General features: G+C 52.9%; 1 protein-coding gene across 1 annotated transcript in view; it reads left to right on the top strand.

Moving 5' to 3' along the window:
- Positions 1-15,489, top strand: part of WDR62 (WD repeat domain 62) — a 44,782-nt gene that overhangs the window by 28,555 nt on the left and 738 nt on the right. The window contains exons 14-30 of the mRNA XM_047078195.1: positions 2,040-2,107; positions 2,189-2,310; positions 3,213-3,288; positions 4,037-4,148; positions 4,244-4,307; positions 5,198-5,326; positions 6,394-6,527; positions 8,275-8,327; positions 10,661-10,879; positions 12,041-12,168; positions 12,496-12,599; positions 12,952-13,062; positions 13,345-13,479; positions 13,757-13,868; positions 13,980-14,121; positions 14,202-14,262; positions 14,426-15,079. Of these exons, the coding sequence (XP_046934151.1) occupies positions 2,040-2,107; positions 2,189-2,310; positions 3,213-3,288; positions 4,037-4,148; positions 4,244-4,307; positions 5,198-5,326; positions 6,394-6,527; positions 8,275-8,327; positions 10,661-10,879; positions 12,041-12,168; positions 12,496-12,599; positions 12,952-13,062; positions 13,345-13,479; positions 13,757-13,868; positions 13,980-14,121; positions 14,202-14,262; positions 14,426-15,079 (2,424 nt within the window). The remainder of the gene's footprint in view (positions 1-2,039; positions 2,108-2,188; positions 2,311-3,212; positions 3,289-4,036; positions 4,149-4,243; positions 4,308-5,197; positions 5,327-6,393; positions 6,528-8,274; positions 8,328-10,660; positions 10,880-12,040; positions 12,169-12,495; positions 12,600-12,951; positions 13,063-13,344; positions 13,480-13,756; positions 13,869-13,979; positions 14,122-14,201; positions 14,263-14,425; positions 15,080-15,489) is intronic.

The raw sequence follows: 15,489 nt of genomic DNA, 5'->3' as shown, positions 1-15,489 counted from the left end.
TCTGTGCTGGGGAGGATCCTTGCACTGCAGTTAGTCCATTCCTTACCTCGTTTACAGCGAGAGTCACACAGCAGTAGGTACAGGCTTAGGATCTTGCCTTGGGCTGCCCTCCAAAGTACATACTCAGCCAGGAAATCAAAGGGATTCCCTTTAGACTCAAAAGATTCAGTATGAAGGTTTGGCCCTAAGGAATTCCAAGGGGAGAGGAGGCAGGTCCTATGAGATTTAATTGATTAGAACCCAAGAGCATATTCAAAACTATATTCCAGAAGAATCTACTCATGAAGAGAATACATCTATGTACTCATTCCAAGTTCTTGACTATGAAGAGTTTTTTTTTATGTATAATCTTGTGACTGAGAATGTATTAATGTCCCTTGATCCTCCCCGCTTTCTGCCCTACCTCTCTGTAGCCAAAACAAGTTAACAATGGACAAAAACAAGTTAACAATGTTTGACGTGTCTTGATGAAGACAACCAAAGCTGATCAGCTAAAACTTTCAGACATCTTTAAAAACCTGTTCATTCCATGGGATAGAGTTAGTTAGAATAAATCAGCAAGTCTAGCAGCTTGGCCAGCAGTGACATCAACTTTCACGAATGGTCTAGATCCAAGAGAGGTGATGACTGGCCAAGGGGTGGCCCAGGAGTTGGTCCTTAAGGCCATCTCCTGAAAGGTGTGGGCTTTCATTAGAACCCCCAGCCAGTCTGAGAGGATGTAACTCCTAACCCCAGTTCCTGAGTGCCCTTCTGTGGCTGAGCTATGCTCAAAACGCTGATAATTTTAGTATAAACTGGGCTCCAGCCAGTCGAAATCTGACTGAAACTGCCCTGCTAAGGTAAGATTCAGTCTTTAACAGTTTTATCTGAAAAATATCCAAACAAATGAATACAATACAGATAGTTTACAGAACAGTACAATGAACTTCCACATCAAGGTACTTAATCAGTACATATGAACTAGAACAGACACACCCATTGTTTATAACCAGTGACCTGTATCCTAACAGTGCTAGGTCCTTGGACTCCCCACCCCAGGTTAAGAAGCAGAACATTACCAGTAACTTACAGGTCTCTTTGGGTCCCTCCCAGGTTACACTTCCTCCCCAACACAGGGCTCACTGCCTTCTGTGAGCCAGTGACTCCTGCTTGAGTAACCTCGTAACTTGTGCATCAGGCCTGAGCCCTTTCAAATGTCCTGCAGTGAAGCAAGGACAGTGTGCTTAGATCTGTGCTTAGCAAGGCTCTAAGTGTTTTGTATCTGTTCTGTCTTTATATTCCCACCACAACTCTAAGGTATTTGTGCTGTTATTATTCTAATTCTATAAAGAAAGAAGAAAAGCAAGGATATTTATAGTGCTTACTGGGTGGCAGCCACTGTTCCACAGGCTTCACACAACTTTGTGGGGGCAAGGGCTGTCATAGGCCTGTTGTACAGACAGGAAATAGGCATGGAAAGGAAGCCCAGGTTTGGAGCACAGTGTTTAGCCAGAGAATGCCTGGGTCTAATACTGGCCCTGTCCGGACTCTCTGTGCTCTGGAACAAGGACTGTGTGACTCTAAGCCCCTGGGTTCACATTTGTACAGTGGGGTGGCTAGTGAGCCATCAGAAGGGGATGCGCGATGCGCATGTGGCAATGGGGCCTGGCCTGACATACATGTGGGTGTTCTGATTGTTCATGGTGGCATGGGCTCCCAACCCTCTGCGTGTCTCCACTTGCTCCCCGCTTTGGTCCCGCCTCCACACTGCTGCCCGAATCACCTTTCCAAATCCCAAATCAGACGTGGTGCCCCTTCCGTGTCTCTGACATGTTTCCCTGTCTGCCCTTGCTCTGCAGAGACCTGCCAGGCCACTGCTCCACCTGTACCCCCTCATACACACAGCTCACGTCTTAGAGTCCTACCTGCACCCAGCACCCACTCTCCTCCTCCGGGAATCCGGAGTTCCCTTGCAGTGAGTTCCCTGGCTAGGATCCCTGGCCCCAGTCAGACTCAGCAGGGCCCAGCCTTGCCTAATGCACTACCTCCTCCTCCTCCAGGCAATAGAGACATCCAGATGATCAGCTGTGGGGCTGACAAGAGCATCTACTTTCGCAGTGCCCAGCAGGTAGAGTGGGTTGGCCTCCTTGAGGGCTGGGGTGGGAAACTTGTCAGGGGTGTCCTCTGAAGGCCCTGCCTGCCCTGCCAGGCCTCAGATGGACTACACTTTGTCCGTACCCACCACGTGGCAGAGAAGACCACCTTGTATGACATGGACATCGACATCACCCAAAAGTATGTGGCCGTGGCCTGCCAGGACCGCAATGTGAGGTGAGAAGCTGGGCTCTTAGCCCAGCCTGGTTTCTGAGTAGGACCTGTGTAAGACCTGGTCGGTTCTGTCTGCTTATGATCTCCCTGCTCTCTTCCCCCTCCTCATCTGGACCCTAAAGAGCTGGGTTGGGTAGAGGGACCCAGCAAGTGTTTCTTAGGAACTGGGCTCACCCAGGCCCAGCCTCCGGGTCAGCAGAGGGTTCCTGCTGGCTCTTCAGAAGCCCATGTGGGGTGACTAGGAGGCGCTGATGTGGTTCATAAATTCATTCATTCACCTACATTCCCTGAGCACCTGTCTGGGAGGGTAGTGCAGGAGACACAGCAGTGAGCAGGGCAGCCCCAGGCCCTGCCTTCATGGAGCTCACAGTCCAAGGGAGGAGAGGTGGACACCTCACTAGACAGTGACACCAGGGAGCGGTCAGGGCTAGGGGAGCCCAGTGGATCTGGGGGACCCTGGGGAAACCCCTGATCCCACCTGGGGATCAAGCAGGGCTTGATGGAAAGAACATCTGAACTGAGACTGGGAAGGATGTGGAGGAGTGAGCCAGGGGAGGGGAGAGAGGGATTGTGCAGAGGGGAGAGCATGTGCAAAAAGGTTCTCCACCCTTTCACTTGCTCATTCAGATTGAGTGCCAGGCACTCCACATGCTCTGTAGTGGGGAAGACAGATGTTAACAGACATTGACTCAACGGATACCCCAATACATAACTTCCCTGACCTCAGCCTGAGAGGACATCTCATTTTCTGAGATGGTATTTCAGTCCAGGCATCAGATGGGAGATAAGAGGTGGCAAGGGGCCTCCAGGAGAGAGGAAGATGGTAGGTAAGGCTAGGACCAGAATGCAAGAGGGGGCAGGTGGGCAGGGCCACCACTGGCCACATTATGCCCCCACCTCCCCAGAGTCTACAACACCGTGAATGGGAAGCAGAAGAAGTGCTACAAGGGCTCCCAGGGTGACGAAGGGTCCCTGCTAAAGGTGAGTAGCTGGGGCCCCTGGCGTGAAAACCACACACATCCCCCCTGTCTGTCAGCTGCCCTCATGGGCCACCCGAGACATGTGTCATCCTGGGTACCTGATCAAAGGATCACAGGCTGGCACCCACTCCGGCCTAGCTGACCAGGGTTGCCTGGGAACTGGGGGTATCACAGACTGTTTTACCTTTATTTACTGAGCCCTTTTCCCAAGTGGGGACATTTAAGTGGCTTCTGTTTTCAGTGGCCATGGTGTGGTGGGAACAACCAAAGACCTGCGCTCCCTTATCAGACTTGCTCCCTGCTGTGTTATCAGGACAAGATTGGGGGACCTTTTCAGAGCCTCTGAAGTAAGGGGGGTTGTGTTGAGTTCAGGCTTTAAGGTGAGACTCGCAGCTCTGCCTCAGGCTATGACCTGGGCACGTGTCATCTCCTCTGGAGCCTGTCTCATTGCCTGTAAAATGCAGCTAGAAAGAGCCCCTATCATAGGGTTGTTCTCTGGAAGAAATCAGTTTGCACACGCAGAGTGTTTAGCACAGAGCCTGGGTGGTAACTTTTTCACCCATGAAATGGAGGCAGGAGTTCTTATCCTAAGCAGGGTGTATGTCCTGAGGGCACCTGGGACGAGTCAGCATGCCAGGCATCCCGCATGAGAGGGTCCTCCATCAGCGGAGGCTGTGACATTTGACCCAGGCCTCGCCATAGTGAAGAAGCAGGCAGCCTAACTGTCATGTGGGTCCTCTTCTCGGCAGGTCCACGTGGACCCCTCAGGCACCTTCTTGGCCACTAGCTGCTCTGACAAAAGCATCTCGGTGATTGACTTTTACTCGGGCGAGTGCATTGCCAAGATGTTTGGCCATTCAGGTGGGTGTGCCTCCCTACGTGGGACACCTCCCCATGCGTCCCCACACGGCCTTGTGACTCAGAAGGCCTACGTGGCTTCTTTGCTCTGCTTTCAGAAATCGTAACTGGCATGAAGTTCACCTATGACTGTCGTCACTTGATCACAGTATCTGGAGACAGGTGGGAAAGGCCTGGAGACTGCCCTTGGCTGGCCTCCCCCTGGGAGTGGGCAGGACCTGTACTGTGGGGAGTGCAGGGGCTCAGACAGTGGGAGCACCGTGCTCCTGGCCTGCCTGTGCAGAGTTCCGCCGAGGGTTCCAGCTTACTGCTCTCTCCTTTGACAGCATGTACCTGGGTGTCACACCCAGCCCTGAGTTCAAACCCCAGATCTGCCACTTAATTTACTTGTGACCTTGAGAACCTTGAGCAGGTCATTTCCCATCTGTTTTTTTTTTTTTTTCTCTCTCTTTTTAATGTTTATTTTTTGAGAGAGAGAGAGACAGAGTGTAAGTGGGAGAGGAGCAGAGAGAGAGGGAGACACAGAATCTGAAACAGGCTCCAGGCTTCAAGCTGTCAGCATAGAGTCTGACATGGGGCTCGAACTCAGGACCAGCGGGATCATGACCTAGGCCGAAGTCGGACGCCCAACCAACTGAGCCACCCAGGTGCCCCAGGTCATTTCCCATCTTAAGCCTCAGTTTGCTCCACCAACTACCTCAAAAAATTGTACAGTGAGAATCAAATGGGGATATAAACTCCTTAGCTCATGGTTGGTGGCCAAGGAAGTCCCTTTTGTCTCTCCCTTCAGTTTATTTCAGTCCTTCTCCAGCCCCCTTCCTTGAGTCTTGAGGTCTTCAGAACAGGTCATGGTTTGGTGGAATGGTCTGGACCTGCTCAGGGGGTAGACCTGACATGGCCTGGAACCCCTGCACTAAGCTGGTGGGGTGTGTTTTCTGGGAGGGGCCAGGGAATTGGAGTCTTGGCTATGGTAATGTAGGTGGCTTCCAGGGTCAGATGGCTTCCGTGTTCACTGTTCCCCCTCCTTCCACATCTCTCTTCGGCCTCTGCAGCTGTGTGTTCATCTGGCACCTGGGCCCAGAGATCACTAACTGCATGAAGCAGCACTTGCTGGAGATCGACCACCGGGAGCAGCAGCAGCAGCAGAACATGAGGGACGGGAAGTGGAGGAGCCAGCCCAGGTCCTGGCAGTGATCCGGCCGTCCCCCACTTGTCTGTCTGCTAGAGGAATGTCTTCCTGCCCTGGGCCCCGTGAGGAGTGAGGCTGAAGACATAGCCATGGCCAGCACAGCCGTAGGCCCTGCCCTTTGTGCACCTGTGGCCGAACTGGGGAGACAGACTTTGAATAGAAAGTTACGGTAGTACATGTGAGAAGGGGCTTGAAGTGGAAGAGCGAAGTGCCTGGAGAGCCTGTGAGCACTGCGATGGAGGGAAGCTCGGGGGACTTTGGGGACCAGAGGAGGCAGAGGAGGCCCCTGACCCCAGTGTGCAGTGGGGAGGGACGTAGTCGGGGAAGGCTCCAGTGGAACTGAAGTGTCTTTTTGTTCTTTAAAGCCTTCATGCTGCAAGACCAGTTTTATTTGGAGTGAATTCACGTTCTAACTTTTGGTTGGGGTTTAGTTTGGAGGTCTCAGTTGAGTGGGAGATTTGGGGGTTTATCCTCTCTTCTGCCTCTAGCGCTATCCTTGTCTTTCTCTGTCTTGAGGCTTTGCCATTGCCTCCCAAAGGGACCAGGCCTTAACATGAGCTTCCTGTCCTACAGTGGTATTGGAGGTATTGCAGACCTAGGTACCAAGCGAATGAGCAGCTCCCTTTGGCTCCAGGTTTTGAGGCTTACACCCTGTCCTGGGTGCCCTCCGGTGCCTACCTCGTGTCATGTGTGTTTTAGGCTCCTGTGCTCCAAAGGAGATGAAACCTCATTGCTACTCCTACACACACTTCCCAGAAGAGAACCCAGCATCTTAGTACTCAAGCCCCACTATCTGCTGTGCTTTCTGTCCCATTGCTGTGACTCTGAGAGAGTTTATCTTATTTTTTGAGCCCAGCCTTGTTATATTTCATTCATTGTGGTGATGTTTCCAGCAGAGCGGGTGTGGCAGGTGAGACCTCCCAGCATCATCTTGACAAGGAGTCAGTAATGAGTTCATATGGAAGCTAGCACAGGGCCCAGCCTGAGGCAGATCCCTGTCCCTCCCACCACACCCCATTTACCTATTTCTCTCCTTGTTGTCCTCATTCCTGGCTTCAGGCAGGAGACCTATGCATCCGTGCCCAGCGAGATTTGCTCCTTAAGCCCTGGAGAGCAGACAGAGGATGAGCTGGAGGAAGAGTGCGAACCGGAAGAGTTGCTGAAGACGCCATCCAAAGAGAGCTTGGACCCAGGTTGGGAAAGGGGCCCATCCAGAGGGGCCCAATCTGAACTTGCAGCGTAGGGATCACTGCTGGGTTTCACCCACTACTTGGTTTCCAGGGCCTGGAGGCGAAGTTCAATGATCCTATTAGTCAGTACTCTCACAGTGTAATAGCAACTGGACTCTCATTGGCTTCAGCTGGGAAGAGAATTTATTGGGTCATGGACCTGAAAATTGGAGTATTGGCTTTGGGCAGTAGCTGGATTCCAGTCACCAGGTGATGTTAAAGAAACAGATTTTTCTCCGTCTTTTGGCTCTGCTTTTCTCCTATATTGGCTTTGCTCTCAGGCAGACTCTGCCTCTCCTGGGGGCAAAGATTCCCCCAGCAGTGCTAGGTGATAAAACTCTATATAGAGAAGAGAGCACCTCTTTCCCAGTAGCTGAAGCAAAATCCTGAGGTCATGAGTCGTGTTTCTGGTGTGAGTCCTGGTGTGCTTCTGAGTCAGTTGCCATGATTGGCCAGGCCGGAGTCATGTGGTCATCCCTGAGGGCAGAGGCTTGACTCAGCTCCACTTGAGCCACCTGTCCAAAAAGGGTGGGTGGGGGTGTAAGGGTTGTCCCAGGGGAAAAACAGGGTGCTGTTGACCAAAAGACATCAGATTCTGTTGTTCAGGTGAAAGGAGAATAGTAGCTCAATGACTTCAAAGCAGGCCAGACTTCCTCTAAATTTCTGCCCTTCCGCATATCACCTTGGCTTAGGCCCTCATGGTTGCAAGATGGCTGCTTAAGTTGCAGGCATCACAGGCCTCATAGCACACGGCAGTCCCTCCTACAGTCTCCTCTAGAGAGGAAACTTGCCCAGAAGCCCCCGGCAGGCTTCTCTCGGGTCCCATTGGCCATGGTTGCTCCAGCTAAGAGAGGCCGGGTGCTGTCAGTGTGGGGCAGGGGCCTCTGCCAGCAGGGGAGAGCAGGCAGTGGCTGACTAGACAGCTGACTGATAGGCAACAGTAATGTAAGAATTCAGCCTTGGAAAAAAGGGTAAGCAAATCTTCTTTGTGGCCACCCTCACAACCCAATCCCATGTCCTCTGCAGGGTGGCCGTTTTATCAGTTTGGTATGAATCCTTATAGGCCTCTTTCTGAACATTAATGTACGTATGTACACAGCCATCAGAACACACTGTATTTATGTACATAAGTTGTATTCTACTGTAGACACCATTCTGTATCTTTTCCCTCTCAAAATTATCAACCTGTATGTTGGTGGATATAAAACAGAGGCCTCCCTCTTTTAACCAGCAGGATAATAGGATATTTTTAAAATGATATTCGCCTCTGGATGGACATTTAGGGTTTAGACTATACACCATTGCAAGTGATGCCATGCTGACCACTCCAAGGCCTACTCCTTGGGCATGTGTGAGTGTTTCTCCAGGACAGAGGCAAGGGCTGGCACTGCTGGGCCCTGGGGTTAGCACGTTTTTTATTTTAAGAGAACCCCAAAGGCCCTCCAAATCCAGCAGTCAGTGTTAAGCCATTCATTCTCCCACACTTTTGCCAATACTTGATACTATGAAGCTTTTCAGTTTGAGCTAGTCATGGGTAAAACATGGTGTGAATTTGCATTTTCCTGACAATTAGTTAAGAAGTTTGAGCATCTTTTGGTATGTCTGTGTTTCTTATAATGTGTCTTTGGAGAATTGCCTGTTTTTATATATGTTGCCTGTTTATTTATTGGGTTATTTATTCTCTTTTCATGGATTCCACGTGTCTCTCCAGACCCTCGGTGTCTGCTGACCAATGGCAAGCTGCCACTCTGGGCAAAGCGGCTGGTGAGTCTGCCCGGAGACCGGGACACCCAGGGCTGACAAAGCAGGGGTGCTCTCCTTCATGCTCTTCATTCTTCTGGGAGCCCGTTTCCCTTTCTGGGTCTGTCCTTTCCATGTAGAATCCCATCATCCTTCCAGTCTCAGCTTAGGCAGCCCTTCATTCCTGTAACATACATAGTGAACACCTACCCTGTGCCAGGCTTATTCTGACCATTAGATACAGCAGTGAGCAAGGCAGACAAAATGTCGGTCTTCATGGGCTCATTTTCTAGTGTGGAAGATGGACAGTATCCACATTAAACAGGTAAGTTGTATAGTATTTGGGAAGCCGATAAGGTCTGTGGAGGAAGAAAAGAGAGAATCTCAGAAAAATAACAAGTGTTGGGGAAAAGTGCAATAATTTTAGCATAAACAGAAAAGGCCTCACTGAGAAGATGCTATTTGAATAGAGTTGAAGCAAGGGAGAAATGCAGATCCTGGGGAAGAATGTTCCAGGCAGAGAGAATAGTATGCAGGACAAAGGCCATGTGGCAGGATTGTGCTTCGCATGTTCAAGGAAGTACAGGGAGGCCCAGCTGCCAGGGTTGAGGGTGAATGAGGGGCAGAGAGTGGGGAGAGGGGCTCAGAGAGGTAATGGGGGCCAGATGGTATGACACTATGTGGGCTGCGGTGCATTCCCTAAACATTCTTTATTGTCCTCCCCACTTATTTCTCCGTTCCCTGGCACTGAGTGAGATGGAGACAAAGGAGGGCTCTGAGTTGAGGAAGGCCATGACCTAGTGCAAGTGTGAATATGAGGGGCAAGTGGGGGACCGGGAGGGGACTGTTGGGATAATCCAGACAGAGGAGGTTGGAGACTGGAACAGGGGGAAGAAACGGTTGGACTCTGGATGGATGTTGAAGGTGCAACCAAATGACTGGGTGTGAGAGAAAGAAAGGGACCAAGATGATTGAATGGCTGATTGTTTACTTGGGGGAGGGGCAGGCTAGGAGCTGGTGGGTTAGAAGCAGGCAGCAGAATCCTACAGCCTAGGTTGGATGATTTATTTCAGGAATAATGCCAATCCTCAGATTAAAACCTATTAGCTCCTCAGGGAAGTCCTCCCTGCCTTCCCCTCCCCTGCAGACCAGGTCTGTCAAGACCCCAGGCTTCCCCTTAATCAGTGAATACTACAAGTAGGGTTACATTCAACAAATATTCATAGCATACTTATTCTGCACAGGCTCTAAGTCTTTTATATGTATTATCTATTTAGTCCCCTTTGAAGTGTAGGAGCTCTTCATATCACTATTTCACAGATGGAGAAACTGAGGCCCAAAGAGGTTAAGTAACTTATCCAGGGTTACACAGATGGGAAGTACAAGACGTGGGCAGGCTGGCTCCAGAGCCTGAGTTCTCAAACATCCACCCTCCGCTGTCTCTCAAGCTATAATCTTATTGGAGGCAGTGCTGGGCAGGACCAGTGGGGAGAAATGGCCACATCGGAGATGTGTTCGGATGGCAGAGCTGACAGAATTTGCTGAAGAAATACAATGTGGAGGGGAACCTGGGTGGCTCAGTCGGTTAAGCGTCCAACTCTTGATTTCAGCTCAGGTCATGATCTCAAGTTTCATGAGTTCGAGCCCCGTGTTAAGCTCTGTGCTGACAGCTTGGAGCCTGCTTGGAATTCTTTCTCCCTCTCTCTCTGCCCTTCCCTCGCTTGCTCTCTCTCAAAATAAATAAACATTAAAAAACAATACAATGTGGAGTATGAGGGACAATATAAGAATGAAAGATGAGCTCAAGGTTTGGGGCCTGAGCAGCAGAATAACTGAGACAGGAAAGGCTTCAGGAGGAGCCGATCTGGGGGGAAGATCAGGAGTTGTTTTCAACATGTTCACTTTGAAATATCACTAGGAATCCATACAGATGTAGAGCAGTTGCCTATGCATTTCTGAAATTTAACAGAGAGCTTCAGGCTGGAGATGTTTATCTGGAAGTTGTTGCTGAGTGGTGTTTAAAGCCTAGAGACTGAGGGGCACTTGGGTGGCTCAGTTGGTTGAGTGTCTGACTTCGACTCAGGTCATGATTTCACAGCTCGTGAGTTCGAGCCCGTCAGGCTCTGTGCTGACATCTCAGAGCCTGAAGCCTGCTTTGAATTCTGTCTCTCTCTCTCTCTCTCTCTCTCTCTGCCCCTCCCTGCTCACACTCTGTGTCTCTCTCTCAAAAATAAAAATAAAACATTAAAAAAAAAAAGCTGGATGGAGACTGGATGGAGTCCATGCGGTGTCCCTGGTCCCCCATTGGAGTTGGTGAGCTCTTGGCTAGCTGCCTGACCATCCCCTGTCACCCTCAGCTAGGAGACGATGATGTGGCAGATGGCTCAGCCTTCCATGCCAAGCGCAGCTACAAACCACATGGCCGCTGGGCGGAGCGGGCTGACCAGGAGCCCCTCAAGACCATCCTGGATGCCCGGAACCTGGATTGCTACTTTACCCCCATGAAGCCCGAGAGCCTGGAGGACTCTATTCTGGATACAGTGGAGCCCCAGAGCCTGGTGGGACTGCTGAGTGAGGTACAGACCACCCCTGCCCAGCCAGCAGACCCTGCACCATGACTGCCCACCCAGGGCTTGGGGCCTCAGCATGCTTATTTTGAAAATGAGGCTGAGTATCCCTCTCTAGGGGTGCGAGGTGATTACATGACGTGGTGGAAGGCAAGAGGGTGAGGCCCTGGGCCTGGTGCAAGTGAGACTTTCCAGGGCAGACCAGGAGTCTGGGAGGTGGGTCACTTGGGGGGTAAAAGCTTGGGCTTGAGAGCAAGCCTGTACCTGGCTGGGGAGTATTTGAGCAGGTAGAGGCCTGGCCCTACCCCTTCCTAGCTGTGTGATGACTTACCTCAAGGCTTGCTTCTCTGGGCTTCTGCTTTCAAGCGCCTGGCTGACTCAGTCAGTGGAGCATGCACTCTTAATCTTGGGGTTGTGCGTTTGAGCTCCACGTTGGGCATAGAGATTACTTAAAAATAAAATCTTAAAAACGAACAAAACAAAACAAGAAAAAAAGACCTCTAAAAAGTGGTCATAAGAAGAACGTTCTCAGAAGGCTTTGATAGGAATCCAGTGCTAAGAAGAGGGCCTGGGCCCTCAGAAATGCTTGAAGCAACTTCAACTCTTGTTCTCTTATCTTCCAAACAAAATTACTTTTTATTCTATTGTATAAACTTTCTTTTCTATTGTAGCATAATACACATACAGTTGTGTGTACAAACCGTATGCTGTTTGAGAAGAGCTTGACAAATTGTTACCTATGTATGCACTTAGGTATCCACCACCCAAGCCAAAATAGAGTATTTTCTACCTCCTGAAAGACACCCCCTCTTGTGCCCCTCCTAATCAGTACCTCCTCCCTGCAGAGGCAACCAGCCTTCTGACCTCCCACCAAAGATTAGTTTGCCTGTTCTTGAACTCCATACAGACAGAATCTTAGAGGGTTGGAGCTATATTGATTCCTTATCTGTAAAGGGGCTGGTGATCGTGCGGGAGGAGCATAGAGTGAACTCAAGATGAGCACATAACTTGGCCCAGGCCCTGGCTCAAAATGAGTGTCCGGCAGTGGGGGCTGCCATCATGACCGACATCTTCACTGTTCTCACTGGTGTTGGCGGAACACCTGGTGGCTTGCAAAGGGCCCTGGTTGCCGTAGCTGCTTGAAACGGCTGTGCTCTCTTCATCCCACAGTTGGAGAGTCCCCAGGAGGATGGCTGTGGGCATCCCTCCTTCCTGCCCCTACAGAGGGAGTCCCCTGAGGACAGGGAGCTCATCGTCTACTCCCTGGAGGCAGAAGTGACGGTCACAGAGACAGACAGGTGGGTCTCCTTTGCACCAAAGGAAGCTTTAGAAGAAGCCTGGGTTACAGGCATGCCCTGGAAGAACTGCTCCCCGCTCTCCCAGTGGGCCTGTGGGGCAGGGCTGCAAGGTCTGAGGGGCACAGGAGCCTGGCCCTGCAGCCTCAGCCACAGCCTTAGCTTCCCTGGTTCCAGGCAGAAGGTGCGGGGAGCCTTTGCAGAGGAGAGGCGAGACAGTGCTCCCAGTGGGAACAGGGTGCAGATGTGTAGGGGTTCGGGGGGGGGGGGGCCACTGTATACTAACATGAGTGTGTTCGCTCATTTGCCCCACCTCCACTGGCGCTGCAGCAAGTATTGCACGAAGACGACCAAGGCGGGGCCTGGAGAGCAGCAAGGAGACGCCTCCCTCAGCGTCTCCTCCATCAGCCTCAAGGATCAGAGCCCACCTGAGGGTGAGTGGGGGCCAGTAGAGACCCTGCAGTAGTTTGTCCGTCCAGCCAGGCCCCTTTCTGAGTATCTGTGGTGACCTTGACTCGGTCTTCCTGAAGCTCAGAGTCTATCACAGAGACAGACATTGTCCCTGCTGGTACCTGAGGATTCTGGAGCCCAACTGCCCACTGGCAGGAGCCCAGCTCTACCTTTTCCTTGAAGTGTAAACTTGCTGGTCCTTACAAATGGAGGGCGGGTATTATCACCCCCATCATCCAGATGGGAAAACTGAAGCCCTGGGAGCCTGAGCCACTTACCTGACTCACCCATTACGGGCCTAGCTTTGGGCTCCTGACTCCCGCTCTGCTCCTCCAGACTCGGGGGAGTCAGAGGCCGACTTGGAGTGCAGCTTCGCCACCATCCATTCCTCCCCTCCACGGCCAGAGCCAGACCCTCAGTTTGACATGATGCTGCCCCCCACACCGGGTAAGCAAGGGCCAGAGGTGGGGCGGGCAGTGCGTGGGGATGGTCATGATATATAACCACTCTCCCCACGTCGGCCCTGCACTCGGTGCCCACTAAGTGTCAGTGTCCTCAACCAGGAGACAGAGCCATTAGCCTCTCGGCCTAGTGGCAGCAGGGTGTGTGACGGGCGAGTCCAGCTTTCTCCATTGTTAAGTGTCTGGCATGTTTGGGCGTCTGCCGTGACTCATGGTGTTGACAGTTCTCTTCTGCCTGCCTTCTCGCCTCCCCTTCGCCTCTCCCCAGGATGCCCAGGGACCGCAGAAGAGCTGGCCCAGCCCGAGGTGCCAGGCATATCCAACAGCTCCCTGCCCCAGACCCCTGAGCAGGAGAAGTTCCTCCGCCAGCACTTCGAGACACTCACTGATGCTCACTCTGAGGGTAGGGCGGTGCCTGGGCGGCCGTCCAGCACTGGGCACAGCACGGGTGTCACAGGGTGGAGCCTCCACGGCTGGCAAGGGGGCAGAAGGGCTTACATTTTATCTTCAGGACAGAGCCGCACAGGCTCTTCTCCGAGCTGCGTTTGCTCCCAAGGCGTGTGTGTGTGTGGTCGACTGAAGGCGTTTCTAAGGGTCCACCTGCTGGTCTGCGGGTCTTTCTGGGTCCAGGGCTGGGTGGCTGGAGGGATTCTGAGGGCTCCCCTGGCATCTTCCCCTAGAGCTCTTCCATGGATCCCTGAGAGACTTGGAGGCCTCTGAGACTGAGGACTTCTTCAATCCCCGGTTGAGCATCTCAGCCCAGTTCCTCTCACGCCTCCAGAAGACATCCAGGTAGGAGCTGGTGAACCCCCACCCCACCTTCCAACTCTGTCCCCCAGGGCGGGGCCACGTCCCCTCAACAACCCCCAGGACAGCCACAACCACCTGGTCTCCTTCCCACAGGTTCACCCACACCTTCCCTGCCCAGCTGCCCCGGCACCTTGTGAAGTCCCCAGAGGTCAAACTCACGGACCCTGGGGGCAGTCAGCCCAGAGCAGAGCCCCCAAGAGCAGGCGCTGGCCACACCTCCCCAGGCAGAACCAACGTGAGTACTGGGGCCGCTCCCCCGGGACTTGGGGCTGGGAGTCCAGAGGCCTCGTCCTAACCTCATGGCTGTGCTTGCAGGTCCCCCCTGGGAAAAAGCCTGAGGAGCCCGTTGAGATCCTAGAGGCCTGGTGCCCACTGAGTGAGTGCTCCCATCCACAGATAAACAACCCCAGATGCCCATCTGAGCCACGGGGCAGTGGGGATGGACAGGGTCTACTCAGACCCTGAAGCCACCTGGGGTGGGCCCCTATCTGTCAGCCCTACAGTGGGACGTGAGAGTGAAGCAGCTGCTTCCTTTACAGCCCCCTGCCTCACAGGTCCGGCACCCTGTGCCCCCTCCTCCTCAGTGCTGCCCACCGACAGGAAGCCTTCGACACCCACAGCCCTGCCCACTCCAGGCCTGGCTCAGGGTGTCCACAGCCCCTCCATCCACTCCTACATGGAGGCCACTGCCAGCTCCCGTGCCAAGATGTCACGCAGCATCTCCCTCGAGGACAGTGAGGGCCCTGTGCTGGCTGAGCTGGCCAGGCCCCTCCGCAGGCCCTCATCAGTCGGGGAGCTGACATCCCTGGGCCAGGAGCTCCAGGCCAACCCCACCACGGCAGCACTCGGTTCTAACAGTGAGGGCCGAGAACCTGTCCTGCCCTCCTGGGGCAACCATGAGGCCCGGGCGAGTCTGAAGCTGACCCTGTCGAGCATCTGTGACAGGCTCTTGCTACCCCCTTCCCCAGTGGAACCTGTGGCCACCCAGCCCAGTGTCACCATCGCAACAGCCACCTTCTCGGCCTCCAGCCCCGTGGATGCAAGCACCCTGGGGCTCCACAAATCCACCTTTCTCCCAAGGCTCCTGGCCCCTGAGCCCCTCAATACCCCTGCCCACCCCAACAGCACCCCACTTCCAGAGGCCAGGCCTGGGGTCCCTGGCAGCATCACCTCCGTCCCGGAGACAACCCCTGGTGAGTTGACCACTCTTGGGACATGGGATTGTCCCCCAAGCTCAGCCCATGTACCAGGTGGCTTGGCTCCAAAGGTGGGTGCTTGACCCAGCCACAGGGGCTGTGCCATTCATTCATTCATTTACTTAAATATTTAGCGAGCACTTCGTATATGTTGGGCTTTGTTCTAGACCCTAGACACATGGGGCCTGGCGGTCAACAAGACTGCAAAGAATTGACACCTTAACTGGGGCCAGACTAAATGTAAAGGAAAATGTTAAATGTTTCACAAAGTGGTGTGTGCTAAGGACAGAAATAAGAGAAACGGTTTAGGGATTGGGGGCTGGGGGGACAGGCAATGGTTACAGTTTTAAGCAGGATAATGAGAAAAGCTTCAGGGAGAAGGGGGCATTTGAGCAGAGTCCTGCAGG

This window comes from Lynx rufus, unplaced genomic scaffold, assembly GCF_022079265.1.
Source record: "Lynx rufus isolate CCGP_SWC_20201006 ecotype Redwood Valley unplaced genomic scaffold, mLynRuf1.p SCAF_16, whole genome shotgun sequence".
In the NCBI taxonomy this organism is placed as follows: Eukaryota; Metazoa; Chordata; class Mammalia; order Carnivora; family Felidae; genus Lynx; species Lynx rufus.
This window is presented reverse-complemented; position numbering and strand designations above follow the sequence as displayed.